Source organism: Delphinapterus leucas, chromosome 1 (assembly GCF_059928025.1).
Source record: "Delphinapterus leucas isolate spDelLeu-1000000601 "Yukka" chromosome 1, BTC_Dleu_Yukka2, whole genome shotgun sequence".
Classification (NCBI taxonomy): Eukaryota; Metazoa; Chordata; class Mammalia; order Artiodactyla; family Monodontidae; genus Delphinapterus; species Delphinapterus leucas.
Window position 1 is genome coordinate 184,208,058 of NC_143129.1, and position 23,720 is coordinate 184,231,777.

At 42.0% G+C, this 23,720-nt stretch overlaps 1 protein-coding gene and 1 pseudogene across 8 annotated transcripts in view; one reads left to right on the top strand and one right to left on the bottom strand.

Moving 5' to 3' along the window:
- Nucleotides 1-23,720, top strand: part of RERE (arginine-glutamic acid dipeptide repeats) — a 427,727-nt gene that overhangs the window by 279,577 nt on the left and 124,430 nt on the right. For all 8 annotated transcript variants that reach the window (XM_089901851.1, XM_089901849.1, XM_089901848.1 and 5 more), the window contains one exon: nt 19,050-19,098. In XM_089901851.1, coding sequence (XP_089757977.1) covers nt 19,050-19,098 — 49 coding nt within the window. The remainder of the gene's footprint in view (nt 1-19,049; nt 19,099-23,720) is intronic.
- Nucleotides 1,906-2,281, bottom strand: LOC115803877 (large ribosomal subunit protein eL37-like; annotated as a pseudogene).

The window sequence follows — 23,720 nt, forward strand, 5'->3', positions numbered from 1 at the left end:
CAGAAGGAAGCACTAGGGCAACCCATGTGCAAGTTGCATGCAAATCCCTGCCGGCAGCCAAATGACAAGTTAGGGCAACATGGTGGCAGGAATGAGGTCCAGGCAGGTTGTTCAGTAAGGAAGCATCTAGTGTTCAAGACAACCAGTGGAAAAAATAAGTCCTGGGTCTTGGAGGCCTGTAAGTACTGAGTAAAGTTCCAAGGTGTCCTCAGCTCAAGACAAGGATTGGTCTGGGGAAACAGAGCCCGTTTCTAGAATTGAAATGTATGGTTAAAAGTGGCACACTGGCTCACTTAATTTTCAGGTTTTAGAGCTCCTTGATTTTCTCTGATGAGGAGGAGGGCTGATCGCATACTCTGAGGTTGGGTTGAATTTAGAGCTAGCTGGGTCTTAAGTGGATTCAGTTTGGGGGTTTGAGCACTATGGAAGCAGGTGGGCAGGCAGGTCACTCATTGCCACTGGTGTGTCTGGTCTCCAGATTCCATGAAGATTGATGATTGAAGGCTAGTATAAATATTTTTTGTTTCATACATTGAAAATTTTTTAGTTTGGAATTTCATGTACATAACTTAAAAAAGAGTTACAAGGTTAGTACATAGAACTCTCATGTATCTTCCATCCATTTCACCAATTGTTAACATTTTGCCATATTTGCTGTATTATTTTATTTGCATTGATTTTAGTTTATGTAGTATTACTTAATTATCTTTTAAACCTTATTACAGATTTGCTTTATTATTTCTGTTTTTGCCCCTTATTTTCTGTGTTTGCCATCTTTGCTTAATTATCCTCTCTATAGTATTTTCCTTTCCTGAACCATTTAGGAATGGATTGCAGATATCAAGCTTCTTTTCTCCTAAATATTTAAATGTCCAAGAACAAGGACATTCTCTTACAAAACCATAGTATGGTTATCAAAATCAGGAGAGTTAACATCGATGTAATACCATGTAGTCTAACACAGTCCACACTCACGTTTTGCCAGTTTTTCTAATACTGACCTTCATAGTAATTCCCGCCCTATGATCATGCATTGGTGTTTAGTTGTTGTATTGCTTTAATATCCTTTGCCTCTCTTTGTTTTCATAATATGTTTTCTAACCTTTTATTTGTTTTTTTTTTCCCCATGATATTGACATTTTTGAAGAGTATATTTTCAAATATTATTCAATTTGGTTTGTTTGATGTTTCCTCATGATTAGATTTAGCTTATGTAGTTCTTTTATGTATAAATTATGTGTGTGTGACATTATGCTCTTGGTGCATCAGATTTTTTTTTGGAAGTACAAAACAGGAGAGTTGGGGGGGTTTCAATAAAGGTGATTTTGATACTCTCCTTGACCCTAAGGAGCTTAACATCTCTTAAGAGAGTTGCGGCATCCCAGAGAAGGGTGCGGCGAGCCGAGGTGCAGCAGGAGGACAGCAGAGCTGTCTGAGGTTTCCAAGCTGCTCCTAGGAGAGAGGCGTCTCCAGAGAGGGGCTGGCTGGAGCTGTGCTAGAGAGGATGCGTTCTCCACGTGGAAGAGAAGAGGCCTTGGGAGTGAGCTCCGGGGTGTGCTGCCGCTGAGGGGTCACGGGAGAAGGGGTGTCTGTCCAAGTGATATGTAAAGGACAGCTGTGAGGAGACAGTGTCAGCAAAGACAATGAAGAGAGTGTTGCAGTAGGCCGGGGTCACAACTGGGATCCAGTATCACAGAGAACAGGCCATAGGCTGTTGGTAACTTGCCCTTAGTGTCACTCAGGGCATTTTGTGGGACTGAGATTATAGTCCCCATTTGTTGACTTGCTATCCCAATAACCAGTTTTATGCTGTACTCCATGGAACAGTTACTGTGGTTTTTCAGAGTAAAGATGAATTTATTAAATTATTATTTTATGCTGAGTACTCCAAGTAAGCTATTTACGTGTGAAAGGGCTTGGTGGTTTTGTTTTGTTTTGTTTGTTTTTTTAAACCAGAACATTTTTTGCGTGACTAATTGTTGAAATCCTTAAGAGGAGCTGGATGTTGCAACAGCTGCCCTCTTGGGTTTAGGTGTTGTTCCTTCACGGAATGCATGCCTGAATCTGCGGTATACAGTTTTTAGGTGCCTCATTCGACCAGTCCCGGTGGTGTTTCGTCTTTCAGCTTTAGCACTCCCGCTACACTTTCTCTTTCACGTGGCAGGGGAGCCACATTTGCCACAGGTGGACTTCTTAAGGTGGTAGGCCTTAGAGCCACAGCGGCGGCACACATGTGCGTCTCATTCCAACGCTTTCCAAACGATGACCCTCCCTTCGTCATCTCGCTTCTGGTGTTTTTTTTTTTAATGCACTTTTGAAGGAAACAGTTTGGTGGTCATATTCATGCTATTTGCTGCTATGTTCTAGTTCAGTTGCTCTTGTTTTTAGAAAGTCTTTTTCTCTGGGCTGTTTCTAGTCACACACTTTTGGGGACATGTTGTCTTACGTACCAGCCGGGAAGATGATATTCCAACCACATGATGCTTGCTTCATGTGCTGGGTCAAAGGTGAAACTTGTTTAAGTGTATTTGACATTTCTTGTGTAAATTACATTTTTTAGCATGATGAGAGTTTTTTATTTAATCATAGTCTCAATTTAGTTGATCTGAAAGCATAACCGGGCTCCAAGGAAGTGGAATAGGTCCTGCGTTTACTTTAGGAATCTTGAGGACGCTGAGTATCCTTCTAAGCAGGTTTTAATTTCTTTTCATTCCGTTACATTTGTGGGAAACAGAATTGGCACTGCTCTTTCCTACCCTCTCTTGTCCTTTGTAAATTTGGGGGAGTTTCATGGTCTTTCTTTTCTTTTTAAATTATAACTGTACAGAATCATTTCTTGGTTTGCAAATGGAAACTAAGCCCACATACACATCCAGAACTAGGATTTCTTATATGGCTGACAGACCAGCTTGCCTTTTGTTGGAGGTGGAGGTTGGGGGAGAGAGCATAAAATGTGTTTTTAAGGATTTTAACAGAAAATGTGTTGGCTGGTGCTTGGGCAGTATGAACAGTTTGTAGTGCTCAGTATGACTAGGATGGTGTGGTCTTGCTAATGTGGCTTTAGAAATTGCTTCCGATTAAATTTTTAAATGAATTTAGCTTCATGGACAGTGTTACAGAGAATTGCCTAGAGTTCTGAATCACGAGGCCTAAACTGAGATTTTTTTTTAGGTGCTTGGGTATTTGTTGGCAGGGTGCTTGTTCTTTGGCCTCTTGATTTGAACTTTCATGCCCTTTTTATTGTTAGGAGTACATTCCTTATGCTGTACACCTCTGACTGGGTTAGTATCTCTTTAGGAGATGTTTTTATTTATTATTTAAGTGATTTTGGAGCTTCTTATCGAAGGGAGATTAAGGTTTTTGCCTAAAATCCAGTATCCTTTAGACACTCTGCTTGCTACATCATCCACACTGTGTTTGTGGCTGCAGTGATACCCAGTGCTCCATAACTTTGCCAGGATTGTTCGTGTGACCTTTTTCCAAATGTTTAAAGTTTTCAAAAAGAAATTTGCGGGGTTGCTTCCCTTAGGTAGCTACTGCTGTGTTTTTAAATAGACTGCAGTATTCCTGGTCGCTAATCCTATGTATAGTCATTCATATCTGGTGTTTTTTCATTCTGTTCCTTCTTGATGATCTCTCTGTTTAAAACATAATTTATTTATTTATTTTTTAAAAAGACAAAACAGAACTTGCTGTTGTCTTGACAGAGCAGGGCATCTGTCTGCAGCCTCTCAGTGGCTCGGCCTGCGAGTTCCCTGATGTTGGCCGTCTGGGATCCCCTTTCTGCAGCCCCACTTCCCTGCACACTAGCTTGGTATGCGGGGAGAAGCTGCCTCGTCTGTTGGCTGGGCTTTATTTACGGAAACAGCAGGGTTGAGATTGATTGCGTTGAGAGACAGTGTATGGATGAGGGAGGGTCACAGCACATGCTCAGTCCTGTCAGTGTGAGGGGGAGTTTCTGCGTCCTGCGTGAAGGCTTAGGTCACAGCACAAGCTCAGTGCGAGCTCTGCGAGGTCTCTCAGACCGCATGTGCCTCCATTTTGAGTTGCTAGAGTAGAAAGGGCAGAGTTTGCACAGTAAGCGGAGGCGCAGGGCGCAGCTACACTCACCAGGGCCTCTGTTAGGCATGGACCATGCATTCAGCCCCTGCAGGTAGGCTGTCTTCCTCCGGCCTCACTGAAAGAGTGTGATGGTTTTGCTGCGCTCTCTCACTTCTGAGGATGTTCATGAATCATTTCATCATTCATAGTGCATGTTCCTGCGAGCCTTGAATTCAGCCCTGGCTGGCCGTGTAGGTGGTGGTGCAAAGCGTGAGATCAGAGCTGAGAATGGAACGGGGTATACTCGGAGATGCATTAAGCAAACGCAGAGCGTCGTGGTCCCTCTGGTCCCTGTCCTCTTCCCCTTTCCCTCACCTCTTCCTCTCCGGGTGCAGTTTCAACCCGAGTCTTTCTGGGTGCCGGTGCCGAGCCTGTTTGCCTTCAGACACCTGCAGAGCAAACCTGTAGGCTGCCGGGCTGCGTGGGGCTGGTCGGGATGCCTGGGCCCCCGAGCGGCTCTGTTTGGACGATTTAGGAAGGGTGGTAGGTGGGCAGCTATTGGTTGCTTTGAAGGTGGGTGGAACTTGTTTTGATTGAGAGCCTGTTTGCCAGAGCAAATTATAATTCTTGTGATCTTTTTCTGAAGCCTGAAATAGTGCATACGTCTTGACCTATGCAGGGAACAGTTATGGATTACGGTTGCAACAATATCACCTTAAAATGGATTTTTTAAGAAATGAAAGGTTATGTCACATCATTTTCTATTGCTTCCAAGTCCATCCTGTCTTTTGGAGCTTATGGAAAATTTCTTGGCAATTAAAAACGAAAAATTGTTTGCCGTGACATTTGTGTTAGAAGTTGAGGTTTCAGGTTTTTTTCTTCGTTCTGTTTGTTTTAGCAAAAGGTGCCATTTGTTGTGTATGTGTATTTTGTTGTGTGACTTGCGAGTTCTGCAGGAGAGGAGTGACAGGAGGAGTTGATGCTGAGAAGGTGGAGGCGTCTACAAGGCCAGGTTTTGTGCCCACTGCTTGATGGGACCGGACACCAGTCTTTTCTGTGAGGGGCAGTTACGCTTTTTGTGTGTCCTGTTTGCAGACTGGGCTCAGACAGATGGCTCTCAACATAGTTAACTTAGGGAGCCAATCATAATATGCAGGTTTAGGACAAGTTGAATTCTTCCCCAAGTAGATATTAAGAGAAGTTTTTGAATTATATTAATTGTCCCTTTTTGTTTCCTCTCCCCTTTTTTCTTCTGATAGAAGTTGGAAAAAATTTTGAAGGGACGCTTATGTTTTGTGTCTTTGTGAGGATGAGAGGAAGCATACAATATAGAAGAATGTGCAAGTGAGAAACTCTCAGAGGATAGGGAAGAAATTTACTGTATGCTGATGATAGAGGGAGAAATTCTTCATGTGAGCCCTTCGTTGTATATGGATACGGAGCTGGGCATGGTTAACTCCTGTTCGAGGAGGCCCCTGATTTTGGCGGAAAGTTTAGGAAGGCTAACGATGAATTATAGCCACCGAAAATGTTACTGAAGTATAATCTGGCTTCTGGAAGGTTCGATTTGGGGATTGTGATTAAGGAGGTGAATTATATGGGGATAATTTAGGGTTATTGCACTTACTACCTACGATTTTTAATTCTCTTTTCCATTTCTGTGAGGGCTGTCCTCCCCTTTTGGTCACATTTATTTGAACATTGCCTTTGGGAGTTTGGGGCCGATAAGCACTTTTACTTTTCCCCACGCCACGTAACACTGCTGCTGGAACTTGCCGTCTTTCACTTCACTTAGAAGCACCTTTACTCTTCCTTCTGGCTCGTCTCCTGTGAGTGTGAGGTCACCCTTTCTCTAGACTGCAGGAGCTGGACGCCGCAGCCCTTGACGGGAGCCCTGCAGGACTCAAGTTTCTGCCTCGTTTCAGAAGCCCACCGTTTGAGTTGGGAATACTTGTTAGGAAAACAGTTGTGGAACTGCCTTTCTGTTGTAGAATCTTTAATTCTTCTTAAACTTTTTTTACATTTGGCAAATCAGATGTGAACAGGAGGCTGTACCGGTGGCTGAATCAACTCTGGCCGAGTCCTCCCGCTTGGCTGGCTGGTGGTCTGTGGAGCTCGCCTGCAGCCACCTGATTGGACGGCGAGCACTTGTAGTTGCCACCGGGATCTGTGGGGACCCTTTGTTGTGAAGAGCCGAGTTCCTATGTTTCAGATCCACTAAAGTGAGTCACTAGAGCTTTATCTTACGTGCCATGCATTTGTACTACATTTTCCCGTTTTAGGAAAATATTTTTGGAAGGTTATTTGCTGACCAGCCGCCTTCCGCTCTGGGGCTTCCAGGCTTGTCTGGTGGTGGTAGTAGAGGTAAAGGCGCAGCGCACAGGAAGTCGTTCCCTTGTTTGGGGATGTTGTCTAGGGCCCGGGTGGCGTGGACGTCGCAAAGAGGATGATTAGCTTCATTGTGGCTTCTTGTTCCCCTCCTGCTGGGCTTCAAGAGTATCAGGAAATGCTGGTGAAGAGAGACAGTGTGTGTTTCCAAAAGAATGTAAAAGTAAAAGCTCCCCCAAATATTATCCTGTTATTAGCTTTTCTTGTCGTTACACCAGCATCTTGAGTCAGAATCTGAGGTTGACCCTTTCATTTAAAGTGTTCCTCTGTCAACATAAATTTTGCAGAGTCTGGGAATCCACTCATAACGTACCCCTGCTGTTGACCACTTCCTAGACTCTTGTCTGGTGTGTTAGCTTAAGAATTAACTGAAACACACGGATACACCTACAACCTGATATTCACCATGTCTGTGATTCTTCGGTTGTTCATTGGTCCTGATCCTTCTTCCTTCTGAATTCGTTTTCCGCTTTTGTTTTAATTTTTGGTCATTACTGGACTAAGTCGTCCTTCCACCAGAAAGACGTTCATTCTAAAGCTGTGAAACAACAATCTGACAAAACGAGAGAGAAAATAGAAAATACGGGGTAAAGGGAGATTTGAAATTATTTGTGCATTTGTGCACCTCCTCCCAAGCTGATGGCCATCTGTATTGAGCAGTTTCTGACAGGGTGGGTGATAGGTCATTGAACATTTCTTTAAAGCAAATCTGAAAGAAAACGAATCTAGTCTCTTACATGTATGCTCTGTGATACTTTGGATCTAAGCTAAAACAGTTCATTTTAATTTAGTTGGGATAATTAGACCTTCTATCAGAGTTCTTTGAACTGTGCATTTATTTGTGACGATTTGATTGATTGTCTTCCTTATTGGACTTTAAGCCTCTGGAGCACAGACCATGCGCTCAGTTCCCAGGAGAGTGTCTGACCAATGGGCCTCTGGCATAAATATGTTGAATTAAATGAGTGGCATCTGTGGTAAGAGAGAAAACTAGATTTGGAGCTAGATGATATTGTTCAAATTCTAGTTAATAAGTGACATTGGACAAGCTGTGATGTTGGATAAGTTCCTTCCTTTCCCTGAACCTCTGTTTTCTCATGGGTCATATGGGGGTGAATATTTCTCACAGTTGTTAGAAAGATTGGAAGAGAATGATATGAAAGTGCCTGGCACGTAGTTTATCAGTGTATTACTGTTATGAATTCAAAGTCCAAGTCTACAGTCTTATGTAGGTGTAGTTATCTTAACAACATCTCTGTTTTTTGGTCAACCTGTTCATCTAAGACAATCTTAGGAACTGTGTTAGGAATTATGGTAATTAAATTAGTGGCCAATATGTTTGGCCAGCATTCTTCTTATGCTTTTTGGGTGTTTATATTTTTCTTTACAGTTCTTAAAGTTTTTAAAAAAGCTTTACTTCCATGTCGTGTAACATTTGGTGTATGCAGCATTAAATGTTGTTCTTTTCTTGCCAGTCTCTCTAATACAGTGGGATGAGTATGTGTCTGATACAGTGGGATGAGTATGTGTACGTTAATGCTTGTGTTACTACCACAGCTGCCACCACCGTTGCTGCCTCCTCCCCCTCCCCCTCCTGACCGCTCCCCATATTCACACCACCACTGTGAATAGGAATAAGGTGATGGCCCTTTTTTTAAAAAATTTAATTTTATTCACGTATTTATACAGCAGGTTCTTATTACTTATCCGTTTTATACATATTAGTGTATACATGTCAATCCCAATCTCCCAATTCATCACACCCCCGCCACTTTCCTCCCTTGGTGTCTATACGTTTGTTCTCTACATCTGTGTCTCAATTTCTGCCCTGCAAACCGGTTCATCTGTACCATTTTTCTAGGTTCCACATATATGTGTTAATATACGATATTTGTTTTTCTCTTTCTGACTTACTTCACTCTGTATGACAGTCTCTGGATCCATCCACGTCTCTACAAATGACCCAATTTCGTTCCTTTTTATGGCTGAGTAATATTCCATTGTGTATATGTACCACATCTTCTTTATCCCTTTGTCTGTCGATGGGCATCTAGGTTGCTTCCATGACCTGGCTGTTGCAAATAGTGCTGCAGTGAACATTGGGGTGCATGTTCTTTTTTGAATTATGGTTTTCTCTGGGTATATGCCCAGTAGTGGGATTGCTGGGTCATATGGTAATTCTATTTTTAGTTTTTTAAGGAACCTCCATACTGTTCTCCATAGTGGCTGTATCAGTTCACATTCCCACCAACCGTGCAAGAGGGTTCCCTTTTCTCCACACCCTCTCCAGCATTTATTGTTTGTAGACTTTTTGATGCTGGCCATTATGACCGGTGTGAGGTGATACCGCATTGTAGTTTTGATTTGCATTTCTCTAATGATTAGTGATGTTGAGCATCCTTTCATGGGTTTGTTGGCAATCTGTATGTCTTCTTTGGAGAAATGTCTGTTTAGGTCTTCTGCCCATTTTTGGATTGGGTTTGTTTGTTTTTTTGATATTGAGCTGCAAGAGCTGCTTGTATATTTTGGAGATTAATCCTTTGTCTGTTGATTCGTTTGCAAATATTTTCTCCCATTCTGAGGGTTGTCTTTTTGTCTTGTTTATAGTCTCCTTTGCTGTGCAAAAGCCTTTAAGTTTCATTAGGTCCCACTTGTTTACTTTTGTTTTCATTTCCATTACTCTAGGAGGTGGGTCAGAAAAGATCTTGCATTTTTGTCATAGAGTGTTCTTCCTGTGTTTTCCTCTAAGAGTTTTATAGTGTCGGGTCTTACATTTAGGTCTCTAATCCACTTTGAGTTTATTTTTGTGTATGGTGTTAGGGAGTGTTCTAATTTCATTCTTTTACATGTAGCTGTCCGGCTTTCCCAGCACCACTTATTGAAGAGACTGTCTTTTCTCCGTTGTATATCCTTGCCTCCTTTGTCCTAGATTAGTTGACCATAGGTGCTAATGGTCCTATAGGTGCTAATAAACCCATAGGTGGGTTTATCTCTGGGCTTTCTATCCTGTTGTGATGGTCCTTTTTTTAAAAAAAGCATTTCCCAGAGACTTCCCAGTGGGAACAAAGAGACGTTTAGATGTGCGTCATAGACATACTTGCTTGGTCCAAAGCCCCTGTTTTTCTGGGGACACTCCGTTCCTGTGTATTATGAAGTTTGATATCCATGTATGGAAAGCCAGCAACATTTTTGGTCGGGAAATTGGCTTAACCTGTGAATACTGCTGCTTTATAAACTGAGGTGGGATTTTAAAAATAAATTTGTTTCCTAAGCTGTCGTGTGTGCGCGCGTGTGTGTGTGTGCGCGTGTGTGTGTGTGCGCGTGTGTGCGTGTGCGCGTGCGCGCGTGTGTGTGCGCGCGTGTGCGTGTGTGTGCGCACGTGTGCGTGTGTGTGTGTTGGGTATGGTCCTTACAACTGTTTTCTTCTTTGCAGCAGGTGATGACAGTAAAACCCATGAGGAGCCTGAGGTGGGATGGAGTTGTGTGCCCTGGGCAGATGTGCTGCATGTTACTATATAATGGGGGTGGGGGAGATCAGGCAAAGAAGAACTTCAGGCAGTGGAATGAGGTCATCGTAGTGCTTTGAAAGTAGATCCTTTCCCATGTATTACTGAAAAAAATTTTTTACCAGTTATTTTCTGATGCTGCATATTATTTTATAGAGGCCATATTTACTGACTCCTAGTGTCAGCCTGGAAATTTTTCTTATTCCTTAGCTAGTGCCTAAATTCTTGGTTCTGGACTCTGCATTATATTTAGGGGGACTCTACTGAAAGGAGAGAGGCTTGACATCCTTTATAATTAACTCACTGTGACCCCTTGAAAGAGCACCTTTATCTCCTCGGCCTTGGTTTCTTCTATTAAGCTAGAAGGCTGGGATCAGATGGCCTCTGAGGAACCTTCCGTCAGAGAAAATTTAGAATATTATGATTCTGGAATTTAATGAATTCCTGTCCTGACCTTTGCATTTGTGTATGAATTTGGAACGTTAACTCTTCCACATGTTGACTGATTATCTTTTTCTTTTACTTTGAATGAATCCTGAGTTTTGTTCCTTCTGGGCAGTTTATCAAGCTTGTTTCAGATGAATTTGCTTTGCGGGGGTGGGGGGTGGGGGCGGGTAGCCTTCTGTCACAGGTGACTTGACTTTTCAATAAAGCACTTAGTTGTTATTTATGGCAAGATGGTAGATGAGTTAAAATATTGGAGTCATTTATTCATTTAAAATATCTTTAGTGAGTGCCAGGGGGCTCTGGGAAGTAGTGGTGAGCTAATATCAGACTTGGTTCCTGCCCACAGGGTGCTTTTGGTCAGGATAGCCATGGACAGAAATAATTACACAAATTAAATATAAAATCGTGCCTGTGACAAGAGGCTGAAGGAGAGGTAGGTGGTGTTTTGGGAACTCATAACAGAGGAATTACTTCCTGTTCTCGCTCCTGGCAGTGCTTGGAGCTATTAATAGCGATGACTACTGTGTGACAGGCACTGTGCCTTGCTTTCCATAGATCATCTTTTATTTTTATAGCTGTCTTGCAAAGTAGCCATTATGAACTTGATTTCATAGATGGGCTCAGAGAGGTTGAATTGAGTTCTCAAGATCACACTTAGAGCTGACAGAACCTTGGTACTGACATTTTAATCCAGGTTCCTTTGACTCTGAAGTCTGTGCTCTCCCCCAGGCAACTGAGCATCTAGACTCAGGTGTGTATATCAAGTTCTCGCTCCCGGCCGCGGCGGGGTGCCCAAATCATGGGGCATCCTGAGGATAGGCAGAGCATAGTGATTTTACTCAGATTTAGGGAAATTTTTTTCTACCTTAAAATGAATGGGAATATGTTATGGAGTAGAATACAAAATTTACTTGGATTTTTAAGAAGCTATGTCAGACTTCAAGGAAATTTCAGACTTACTGAAAAGACTGTTTTAGAAATACCTGTCCATGCTGGAGAAATCTGAGAAACCCAGCCTGCCATTCTGGGTTTCCTTGTTATCAGTCTGACGTTCACTCCTGCCCACCACCCTTGTAAAAAGAAGTGATTCTGGTATATTGCCTTTTGATTTTCCTAAAATTTGGTGTATTTCATTCTGGACCCCCAGTCTGTTATTTCTGTGGTCACTTCTGAATGAGCTAGTAAACAGAGTTTCTAGAATCTTCTTTCTGTTGATCTCTGTCCGTCTTCCTGCTTAACTTGCCACCCTATGGAAAAGATAAGAACGATCTGCCATCGAGCCTTGCTATCTGAAGGACAGGTAAAGGGAGATTGCATGTGATTTCATTCACCCATGGCAGCAGCCACAGGAGCAGGGTCTGACTCGAGAGTTACTGGTCCCAGCCTTTGGGGAATGGGCCAGAGGCCACCCTGCCATTACGTTCTGGGTGTGGATTGTGATGGGAAGTAGCCACGCCGGCTGCCTGTACAAGACCTCTGTTCTACCCCTTTGTGTCTTCTCCCCAGGACCGCATGTCCTTGTCCCTCTTCTTTCCCTGTAGATGCAGGTTCTTGTCGTAAGCAGTCACCGTGATCACATAAAGATACTTGGGGGTCTTAAGCGAACATTCACAGACCCGTGCCTTCCTCACACCGCCCCCTCTCTTGGGGGGAAGGAGTGGTTCTGCCGGGCGGCCCCTGTCTCCAGCCGACTCGCTCTTCTCCAGAAGCTTCCTCGTCTGGCCAGCTGCCGCCTCATCTTCTTTGCATAGATGCTGCTCCCTTTCTGATATTCACTTGCAGGCTCCCTGCTCCTTTCTGTCCATTCCCTGTTTACTTCTTAGACTAAAACGTTTCCATGGTAACGGGTTACTTTTCAAAGGGAACATCTTGTCATTTTATTTAATCCACTGCAGCTGAAGAGGACTGAAATATTAAGTTGTAGTTGCCATGGATACTGCTTTGTTACATTGGTTTCTTTTGTATTAGATTTCATATACAATGAATTTCTTTCTATTTTTTTTTAACTCAAGGAATAAACACAGTGGCTTACCATCATTGTTGTAATTTGGCTTCTGGGACTATTTTTTCATATTCCAAAGCAAAGATTTGTAGAATAATGGGGATTAAACTCAGCTGTTTCGAAATATGTATATTATTTACGTTAGGGGCACAGAGAAATTCTTCCTTCTTGGTTGTGAGGATGGTGAGGATGGTGAGTTTTTTTTTGTTTGTTTTTTGGTAGTATGCATCACAGCTAAGGATGTCTCAAAAAGGATGATCCCACTCCAGAGATCCCTAGTAAATATAGAGAAAAAAAGGAATGTGTGACTTGAGTTAATTCATTGAATCTCGTAGCTTACTAACTGTGGCATTCTTTCTTCAGCTACTTATTCACCTGTCTACAGTGTACTTTGAGGGAATCTGTTATTTATTCAACTTTTCTCATGTCTGGTTTTCTTTCTTACCCCTAGTCTATCTGTAATACATCACTCAGTTAACCTCTTCTTTTGACTTTAAACAACTTGTAATTTTTTAGATTCATAGGAAGTTGCAAGATCCTACAGAGTGCTCCCATGTACCTTTCACTCACTCACCTACTCCTAGGAGGTATGGTATAGAACTCCAGTGTAACATCAGAATCCAGACTTGGGGGACATTAGCATAGTGTGTGAATAGCTCTGTGACATTTTATTGCATGTGTAGCTTTGCAGATCTATTCCATCATCACAAAGATTCTACTCCCTCCCTTCTCCCCCCACCATTCCTAATACCTGGCAACCATCTTTATAATTTTGCCATTTTGACAATGTTATATAAGTTGACCTTTAACTTTGATGGGTTTTCTCTTTTAACATGATTTTCAACTTTAAAAAAAACACTTTTTGATTATTTTGTCTTACTTTTGATGCTTGAAACGAACAAAGAAGTGAATTAAGGAAAAGGATATGGCTTCTCATAGTGGTTCTGTTTATAATTAGTTGTGTAATTTTGGTTCAGTAAAATCACTCTGCCATATGGAGTGTGGCTGGGAGCTCTGACTTTGGAGTTAACTAAACTTGAGTTTGAATCCTGCTTTTTCCAACCTGTTAGCTGTGTAATCTTGGGTAATTTCATAAACTCTCTTAGCTTCAGTTTCCTTATCTGTACAGGTAATAATAGCACCTACTTTCCAGGGTCATCCTTAAGGTTAGGTAAGACAGTGTATGGAGTTTGCTTCGCTCGAAATGCCTGCTACATAGTTAATGTTCAGCGTACATGTTAGCTTCTTTATTGATGTTGCAGTTACTCCTGTTATTATTATCTGCTAAGTGGAGCCGTTGCCTCATAGAGTTGTCATGGAAGAATGAAATAATGTATAGAGAGCGCTTCATAAGTGATAACTAGTATTATTTTGCTTCTGTTTGTCATACAAGTATGTGATACCTAAATTTAAGGTAATATAGGTAAAAACCCTGAGGCAAGGACAAAGGTGTGCATAGATGTGTCTTGCATTATCCTGGGATATGACTTGCATCTTTGGTTTCTTATTGCATGTGTAGTATCCTTTATCTGACCTTGCTGGGATTTACACTGTCCTTGGTCTTGATTTTCCTTCTTTAATTGAGGGCTACCCTGGTTTTGCCCAGACCTGCTGTGTTAATTAGGCAATGCTACACATCAAGCAGAAACCTTCTTAGTAACTATGTTTTAAACACAAGATAGAATAAGATCTGAATTTCTGTGAATAACACTACTAGTCCTCTGATTAATATGAAAATATGAATTAATACATAGAAATGAGATAATACTGTAAGAGCACCCAGAACAGATAGAAAGTACTTAACATGTTAGCTATTGTTACTAATTGAAGGATTAACCTGGCGTTTTCTAGATTAGGGACCTTTTGAATTTGAGCCTCCAGTATATTTTTTAGAATTTATTCCAGTGACTGTTTATTGGACCATGACCCCCAAGTTAATCCCAGTCTCCATGACTTCAGAAAGTGGCTCCAGACTTTACTTTATTTTCCATTAATATGGATGCAATCAGCGTCCATTCTCTTCTTGTGAACTTCTCTGTGTAACAGCGTCGTAGTTCTTAAGCAGGTTACATGCGTAAATGTCTCGTTTCTTCAACACAAATATAATATTTCACATTGATGGGCTGGAGTGAGGAAGAAGTGTATGTAAACGAACAGGGGAGCAAGTATTACAAAACAGGAAACAAGTCAATCTTCCTAGTTAGTTAGCCTCCAGTATTTTATGAAGTTCATAATGTATAATAGTCAGTGCTTCTCACAGCTGGTTTGTGGGCCCCATTATTAATTTCATCAGATCCCGACCCCTGAGTTCCTGCCTTTGCAGTATTCGTTATGATGAAACGGGAAGCACCGTGAAAGACTGCTGGTGCACACCAAAGGGCACGCATTGTTTGTTGGAGTTAGAAGCTTGACTAGCTGCTTCTTTCATGCAACACCGTTTTTATTTGGGAGGATAACTGGTAAACCGTGTTCACTCACTTGGGTAATCGGTGGACATTTCCTTGAAAATGAACGAACGCAGTGAGCCTGCCATTTCGAGGCAAACCAGCTGATGGTATTTTGCCAATGCAAGATTGGAGCTTTCAAGTAAATAATTAGAATTTTGAAAAACTTGTACCCACCACTCTGAGTTTGACAGCTTCTGTACGTACACAGGCTCTTGTTGTGAGATGTGTGGTGATATTAATGAATGTGATTACTTTTTTTAATTGTATAGTTAACTGTGTTAATACTTGGAAGATCTGCAAAACTTAGTGAGTGAATATTTTCCATCTAACCAATGCATGACAAAATCATGGGTGGAAGATCCATTCAAAGGCCAAGACAGACCAACAGATTTTAATGTACAAGAGTCCAAAAGATCATTGATAAGATTTTAGGTTAACATTGTGCAAAAGACCTTTAAGAAACAATCACATGTTGGGTTTTGGTGTAGTATCAAAAAGCATATCCATAGTTATCAAAAAGACTATTCACATAATCTTTCCTTTCCCAGTTATATATCTGTGTGAGGTTCGATTTTTTTTTCATATACTGTAACCAAAAGAATGTACTGTAACATATTGAGTGTAGAGAAGCAGATGTGAGAATCCAGCTGTCTTCTACAGAGTCTGATCCTAAGGAGATTTGCAAAAATGTAAAACGTTGCCTCTGTTTTCACTGTTTTTTGTGGAAATACAATTATTTTTCGTAAGAGTGTATTTAATTGTTAAATATTGTTATTTAAGCCTATTTTTATTTTAAAATAAATAAATAAGTAAACATTTTGAAATCTCTCAAAAATACAGTTTCCTTGAGATACTCAATAGAGTGTAAAGGTGTTAGACCAAAAAGTTTGAGATTTGCTGTGTTAAGTAAAAGGAAAAATGTAGTAGTCAGCGTATCATCATTAAGAGTGTTTTCTATAAGCTGTTGATACTGCATTTAAAGAATAATTCTTGGTGATTTTTATCAAGTTTTGCATCCTAGCAGTCTAGAAATATTCATGTAACCACGGAATTTTCAATTTGTCCTGAATGAGTAATAATGCCAGACAGGTACTGTATTAGATTCTGGGGGATATAAAAAGTGAATTAAATCTCTCTTTCTGTACTCTCCAGTCCCAGAGTGGGTGGAGGTAGATGTCCAAATTAGTCATAGCAGAGTGCCACCCGCTAACATGAGGTGGGAACCACAGAAGGGGCACTCGGGCTGGGAAGCGGCAGGTGGGGACCCTTGAATGTAGAGTTTGGCTGCTGTCAGAAGAAGGGAGGGCTGAGATTGTTCCTTGGATTCCAGATATAGCTGGATACTGGCACTTTCCCAGGAGGAAGGCTACTTTTTCTTTTCACCTTTAGTTCATACACTGACAGTTTTTCTGTCAGATGCATCCAATTTTCTCTAATAGGGTGTATATTGCTATCTACCTCTTTTCTCTTAGACCTAAAAAATATTTCTGCCATTTATTCTATATTTGGGAGTACCTGGATATGGTCGGCTAATGCCATTGTCTGCTTACCTTGCATCTTAATCCTGCTCAAAACTAACTTCGTTGTGCCTCTTGCTAGGAGACCCTAATATTTAAAAATTGCCTATGATGAATACTTTTGTTGTAAAATTGATTTTTAATTTTAAAAGGTGCTTTGTTTTATTTTGTGCTTTTCAGTCTACTCATTAATAAGTACCCTTCATTGACATAAAAGAGAGAAACAGATTTCTAATTTTGGCTGTTAAGATACTCCAGCACGTTTTTTAGTCTCACTTGTATCATTATTAGCGGTATTAATAATTACTAGTATCCTGTTTTTATACAAATAAGTGGTATATAAGCAGTTCTATTCAATAAGGTGTTTGGGGGGTTTATTGTGGTACAGTTTTGACCTAAATATGATAATACTGGTTTATTAAAATATTAAAAGAAAAAAAAACAAAAACGCACGCAAAAAATAAAAAAAAATTAAAATAAAAATGAACCAGGAATGTTTGTCCTGGAATCAGCAAGGACTTTGCAGTGTGTGTAGCAGTGATGGGGAGATGCTTCCATAACCAACCGCTTGAAGACCGTCTAGACGAACCTGAAAGTTGAGCTGTGGGCACACGTTGCTGGACGGGCTGTGGCTGAAGCTTTCTGAGATGATGCATTTTGGCCAGACCTCCTTGTAGGCAGGCAAGCATTTGGGGAGTGTTTAGAAATGAAGGAGAGAGCTAGGCTTGGCAGCTATGTTTTGCTCATAGCTGGTTACGAAACAGAAGGGCATGAGCTGGAAGGGAAATAGTGGGGAACACTGACTGCTTGTTTTTTTTTTAAAGAAGTGCTCAGATTAAAATAGCCTCCTGGTCTGTGTGACTCCTCTGCATACCTCCTAAAACAGCTTCTCCTAATCCCTGCATAAACTCATGGGAATGTCAGCTCTGCCTTTCAACACCCATTTCCCTACGCACGAGACCAGGGTGGCTTGTGAGTTAAAGGTCGCTCCTCACAGGAGCCTTTCTCCCACCACAGCCCCTCTTTTTCAGTTTCCCGCCTTGGTGGGGTTCTGGTCCCACTTGGGAAGCCCTCTCTTGCCTGCTGTTGGGCCCCTCACGTCCTTCAGGGGTCTCTCTGGAACTTAACCTCTTCATGGACTGTCTCCTCTTGAAGCCCGCCTAATTTTGATCACTTCCCTTAGCATTTTTACTCTGTTTCTCCTGAAATGTATTGGGCTTATGAGTGGAGCGATTGGACCAGATCTGGTGTTTGGGACATGGCTGCTACCTTCCCAGGTAGATGGACTGTAAGCTCCTTAAGGCTTAGACCATTTTCTTTTTGTTAGTCTTCTCTCTTCCTTTGTCATATCTGCTGCCCACTTTGCCAAAATAAGACTTTTCGCGAGAAAAATTGTCGGATTAAAAGAAGAAAGTGCTGGACCTGAAGGAAGTAATAGTTTTCCAGAATTCATTTTAACAGCTTCAAAGCTAATGGTGGGGGTATCAGATCCATGGGAGAAAAATAAGAGCCTGTGCTTCCTCTTTGGTCTTGGCTGCCTTATTATGCTCTTCAGCTCGGTCCAGGTCGACAGATAATCATAGAGCAGCTCTCACCATGGAAAAGCCTACTCTTCAGCGCTAGTGAAAATTCACAGGTGACTGTACAGCGCGGTAAGGCCTTGTCACTGGGCACGGAAAGCGTTTTCCTAAGAGGGTCAACAGATGGTCATGATGGTCATCGAGGGTAACAGGGAGCTCTGGGCACTGAGCTCTGGGAGGCCGAGGTCTGCGTTTCTTTGTCCACAACTGTGTACCCGCTGCATGCCCTGTGCAAGGCCCAGGATGCAAAGACGTTCGATGAATGTTTCCTGAAGGAGTGAAAGGGAGAAGATACTCCACACTTTTGGGGGTGTGTGAGGTGACATGGGGAGGAAATCAAGAAAGGTTTCAGTGAAATGGTGGTTTTTAGAAGGACCCTGGATGGTTTGGATTTGGAGCGAGGGAGAGTGAGCATAGCAAGTGCAGTAAGAATGACACAGAAATGAGATGGGTCTTTCACCTCCTAGACCTGCTGGGCTCATGCCCCCACACGCTTTACATCTCTGCTCAATTTCACTTTATTAATAAGGCCTTTTCTGACTATCCTGTATAAAGAACTGTAAAAGTTCATCATTTACCACCCCTTTAATTCCTTGACCCTTTTCATCATCTGACCTATTTGTTTCTTTTTCTTTTTTTTTTTTTTTTTTCATTGCTTTATCCCCAACACCTAGGGCAGTTCCTGGCTTGCAGTTGGTACTTAATAAATATTTGTTAAATGAATGAATGCATGACCCAGTGTGTGTGCTAGGAATCATAAGCTATGTTGTCTATATTTTAATAAGGTTTATCGTAGGGCACCCTGAAATATTTTGAAAAGAAGAAACATGTATTGGGATTGTACTGTAGGAATGTTCGTCTCTCTGCAGGGTGAAAGAACGATGGTATAGATACTCAAGACAGGGAGTTACAGTAGAGGGGTTTCTAGAAGAAACGGTTTTAGAGATGCGTGTGGGGTTAGGGGAGCGCACATGTACAGGGCGGCATTAGAAACGGTGGGGAAGCTAATTCTTCCTGAGTTATCCCTCACTTACTTCAAGTGAGTTGTTTTCCTTGAAGAACGTGTGCATGTTCATGTCAGAACTATATTATGCTAACCTGATCTGCTCTTTTCATGACAGGAGGCTGAACAGTACCCAGGGAGAAATTCGTGTTGGTCCTAGCCATCAGGTAAAGCAAACTTTAGTAGCTTCTTTAATAGGTTTTTATTTCTTATTATTCAACTGGCCCTTTATGCTGTTGAGCAGCAGCTTAGAACTGTTATGCTGTTTGGAATTTTATATAAATGCAGAGATTTATTTTTCTAAGATCACCACATACATTTAAAAAATTGTGGTAAAATATATGTAATATAGGGGCTTCCCTGGTGGCGCAGTGGTTGAGAGTCCGCCTGCTGATACAGGGGACACGGGTTTGTGCCCCGGTCTGGGAAGATCCCACATGCCGCGGAGCGGCTGGACCCGTGAGCCATGGCCGCTGAGCCTGCACGTCCGGAACCTGTGCTCCGCAATGAGCAGTGAGAGGCCCGCGTACCACCAAAAAAAAAAAAAAAAAAGTGTGTATATATATATATATATATATATATATATATATATATATGTATGTAATATAAAATGACCCATTCTGACCACTTTTAAGTGAGTAGTTCAGCCCTTAAGTGCATTCATATTGTTGTGCAACCATCACTAGCGTCCACCTGCAGAACCTTTTCATCTTCCCAGTCTGAAACGCGGTGTCCATTAAACAGTCACTACTCATTATCCTCTCCCCTCATTCCCTGGCAGCCTCCCTTCTACTTTCTGTATCCATGAATTTGACAACTCAGTGGAATGACCCAGTATTTGCCCTTTTGTGTATGGCTTATTTTCTTACCATAATGTCTTCAAGGTGCTCCCATATTGTAGCATGTATCAGAATTTAATTTCCTTTTAAGGCTGAATTATTCATTGTATATATGTCTGTTCATCTCTCGATGAACATTTGGTCACTGCCTACTTTCATTGTAACTTTTTTTTTTTTTTTTGCGGTACGCGGGCCTCTCACTGTTGTGGCCTCTCCCGTTGCGGAGCACAGGCTCCGGACGCACAGGCTCACCGGCCATGGCTCACGGGCCCAGCCGCTCTGCGGCATGTGGGATCTTCCCGGACCAGGGCACGAACCCGTGTCCTCTGCATCGGCAGGCGGACTCTCAACCACTGCGCCACCAGGGAAGCCCTACATGTGTGCCTCTTAATGATGGTTTGCAGCCATTGCTTGTTACTTAGATTCACTGTGTAATTGGACCTGTTACCTAGATCTACCCTTTAAAATGCTGATACTCTAATCCTGTCATTCCTTCTTTTATTAGCTGACCAACTGTCCCCTTGTCAACTTTTGTTTCCCTGAAACACATAGGAAAGGCAGGATAAATGCTTGACTCTTTCCCTCTTTTTACTGGTTGGTTCCCCAACATCTTCCAGTAGTCATCAGTGGATTTAAAATTACTTATCTGGGCTTCCCTGGTGGCACGGTGGTTAAGAATCTGCCTGCCAGTGCAGGGGACACGGGTTTGAACCCTGGTCTGGGAAGATCCCACATGCCGCAGAGCAAGTAAGCCAGTGTGCCACAGCTGCTGAGCCTGTGCTCTAGAGCCCACGAGCCACAACTACTGAGCCTGCGTGCCACAACTACTGAAGCCCGTGCGCCTAGAGCCCGTGCTCCACAACAAGAGAAGCGATGAGAAGCCTGCACACCGCAATGAAGAGTAGCCCCCACTCGCCGCAACTAGAGAAAAGCCTGCACGCAGCAACAAAGACCCAACGCAGCCATAAATACATAAATAAATTTATTAAAGAAAAAATAAAAAACTCCCTTTAAAAAAATTACTTATCTGCTAACCAATTGCTGTTACTCTTTCTGATGATTAAATTATCCATTCGTGGGCTAGTAGGCGCCTCTTCCTGCTGTCTTCTGTGTCCTTTTAACTTGACCCCTGTGGTCTTTGGTATTTTATCTAGTATGACATGATTTTTTTTGTTTTGTTTTGTTTATTTTGTTACTGGAGTATAATTGCTTTACAGTGGTGTGTTAGTTTCTGCTTTATAACAAAGTGAATCAGTTATACATATACATATGTTCCCATATCTCCTCCCTCTTGCGTCTCCCTCCCTCCCACCCTCCCTATCCCATCCCTCCAGGCAGTCACAAAGCACCGAGCTGATCTCCCTGTGCTATGCGGCTGCTTCCCACTAGCTATCTACCTTACGTTTGGTAGTGTATATATGTAGTATGACATGATTTTAATGTCTCATTATGTACGTTCCCTGCCCTAGGTCTAGAACTAAACTTTTCTAATGAGTCCTCATTGTTTTAGAGGAAAGTGACATTTTTTGAGTGGCTGCTGCCCAGTCATTATTACTGGGTTAGTTACTGTTTCCAGGCCTCTTCAGGGAACAGATTAGGAAATATGCTTTTTCCCCCCTTTTCTTTTTTTAATGATAAAACGTATCGTGGTTTCTTTCTGATGCTTCTAATTCAAATTCAGAACAGGCCTTATATTTAATCCTATAGATGAAATTTTCTTTCATCCGTATCTGTATCTTTTCCCCATGTCTCAAAACCAATTTTTAAATGACACCAAAATAATTATTCATTTGCTTCAATCCCATAATACATATATAGCAGCTCAGAATAACAGTGCTTGCACTGCTACAAACAATATGATTATTGGAAACAGCTTTATAGATTTTTTTTTTTTGGCCTTAGAATATATCCCACTAAGTCTATATAGGCAAATTAGTATGTTTTAAAGTTACCTGAAATGATTCCTAGAGAGGAACAAACACAAAACATAGCTGGTTGGATTTATTTGATTTTGCTTTAGAGTTTTTAAGGGATTGTTGTTCTTTAAACTTAATTTTGTTTTTATAATTATGTGAAATACAAGGCTCCAAATCAAACATGCAAATGAAGTATGTTCAAAAAGTTCACCTTCTTGCCCTGTCCCCTCCACGTGTTCCCTCCCTCCCTGATGGATAATTGTTTAGTGTTTTTAATTGAAGGTTTTGATCTAACATTCTTATTTTTATTCCCCCAGCCCCATGTTCTTAGATAGTGGTAGCATAATAAAAACACCTTCACCACCTTTCTTTGACCTTCTGACAATATCTCCTGTGTTCCCTCCATAGCAATAGGTAGAGCTCCTTCTCGTTTTCTTCTGCCACTTCCTGGGACCCCACTGCATAGGTGGAGCAGTTTATTCTTCCAGCCCCCATTGTTGGGCGTTTGCACTGTTTCCAGTCATTTGCTGTTACAAGTAATAATGTGATGAATAGCTTATGCATAAAGATTATTATTTTGCCAGCTTATCTTTGGGATATTATATTATCCCCAGAAGGGCGATGACTGGCTTAGAGGGCACATGTAATTCTTAGGATATTACAGAGTTCCCCTCCCTAGAGATTGTACCATTTTGCTTTCTCGTACTAGCGACTTTTATGAGTGCAAACATTCAGCCTTGTGTATTGTCACACTTTGGCATTTATGTCAATCTGATAGATCGGAAATGGTCTCTCGCTGGCATTAATTGGCATGTCTCTTATCAGCAAAGTCGACCATCTTTTCCTATGAGTAAGAGCCATTCTCATTTCCTTTTCCGTAAGCTAATTGTATTTCTAGTCCATTTTTTCTCTAGGGGATTGGTCCTTCCCCACAGCAATAGTATTTTAAATAAACAAATAAATAAACGATTTATTTATTTATTGCTGGCTGGCTGGCAGGCTGGTTGGCTGTGTTGGGCTTTTGTTGCTGCGCGCGGGCTTTCTCTAGTTGCGGCGAGCGGGGGCTATTCTTCGTTGCAGTGCGCAGGCTTCCTATTGCGGTGGCTTCTCGTTGTGGAGCATGGGCTCTAGGCGCGCAGGCTTCAGTAGTTGTGGAGCATGGGCTCAGTAGTTGTGGCTCGCGGGCTCTAGAGCGCAGACTCAGAAGTTGTGGTGCATGGGATTAGTTGCTCCGCGGCATGTGGGATCTTCCCTGACCAGGTCTCGAACCCCTGTCCCCTGCATTGGCAGGCGGATTCTTAACCCCACTGCACCACCAGGGAAGACCCAGCAATAGTATTTTTTAATTAACTTAACAAACAACTATTGGAGAGCTGCTACACCAGCTACTGTACTTGGTGCAGGGGAAACAGCTCAGTACAAATGTCAAAGACCTTTTGATATGAGTAGCTATTGTGTTTTAATTTTATTCCCATGCCATCACTGTTTATGAAGCAGACCTAATTGTGACCCCCACTTAAATGTTAAACATGTCAGTACTGAATTAGGGAAGAGCATCGTTGTTTGGGGGAGGTCAGCACTTGATACACAGCAAGAGGCCTCAGAGGTAGCCTGTGAAGCAGAAATTGCGAACCCGTAGCCTGCCAGCCGCGTGGCCTACTAATACTGTGTTTTGCCACACAGTTGTATTTAAAACTTGAATAGCCAACATTTAAAACCATGAGCTTTCACATTGAAGTCAAGATTTCTGGACTTTGGAAAAAAATTGGAGGATGTACAAACAGAGTTTCTCATTCCTGCACAGCAGCATTCCCCAGATGGGGACGCTCTCTCTTCATTTCACCCTGATTCCCTTCACTTCTTGGTACCTAATGCCTGCATGCCCAGTTCGGGAGCTGCTGTCACATGTGGCTTTGAGCACTTGAAATGTGGCTAGTCGGAACTGGGATGTAGTGTTCTGTTTACTGTGGACAGTAGAACATTTAAAGTGGAACATGAGGCCCTCGTTTTATTTCCATTGGCTGCACACTCTGC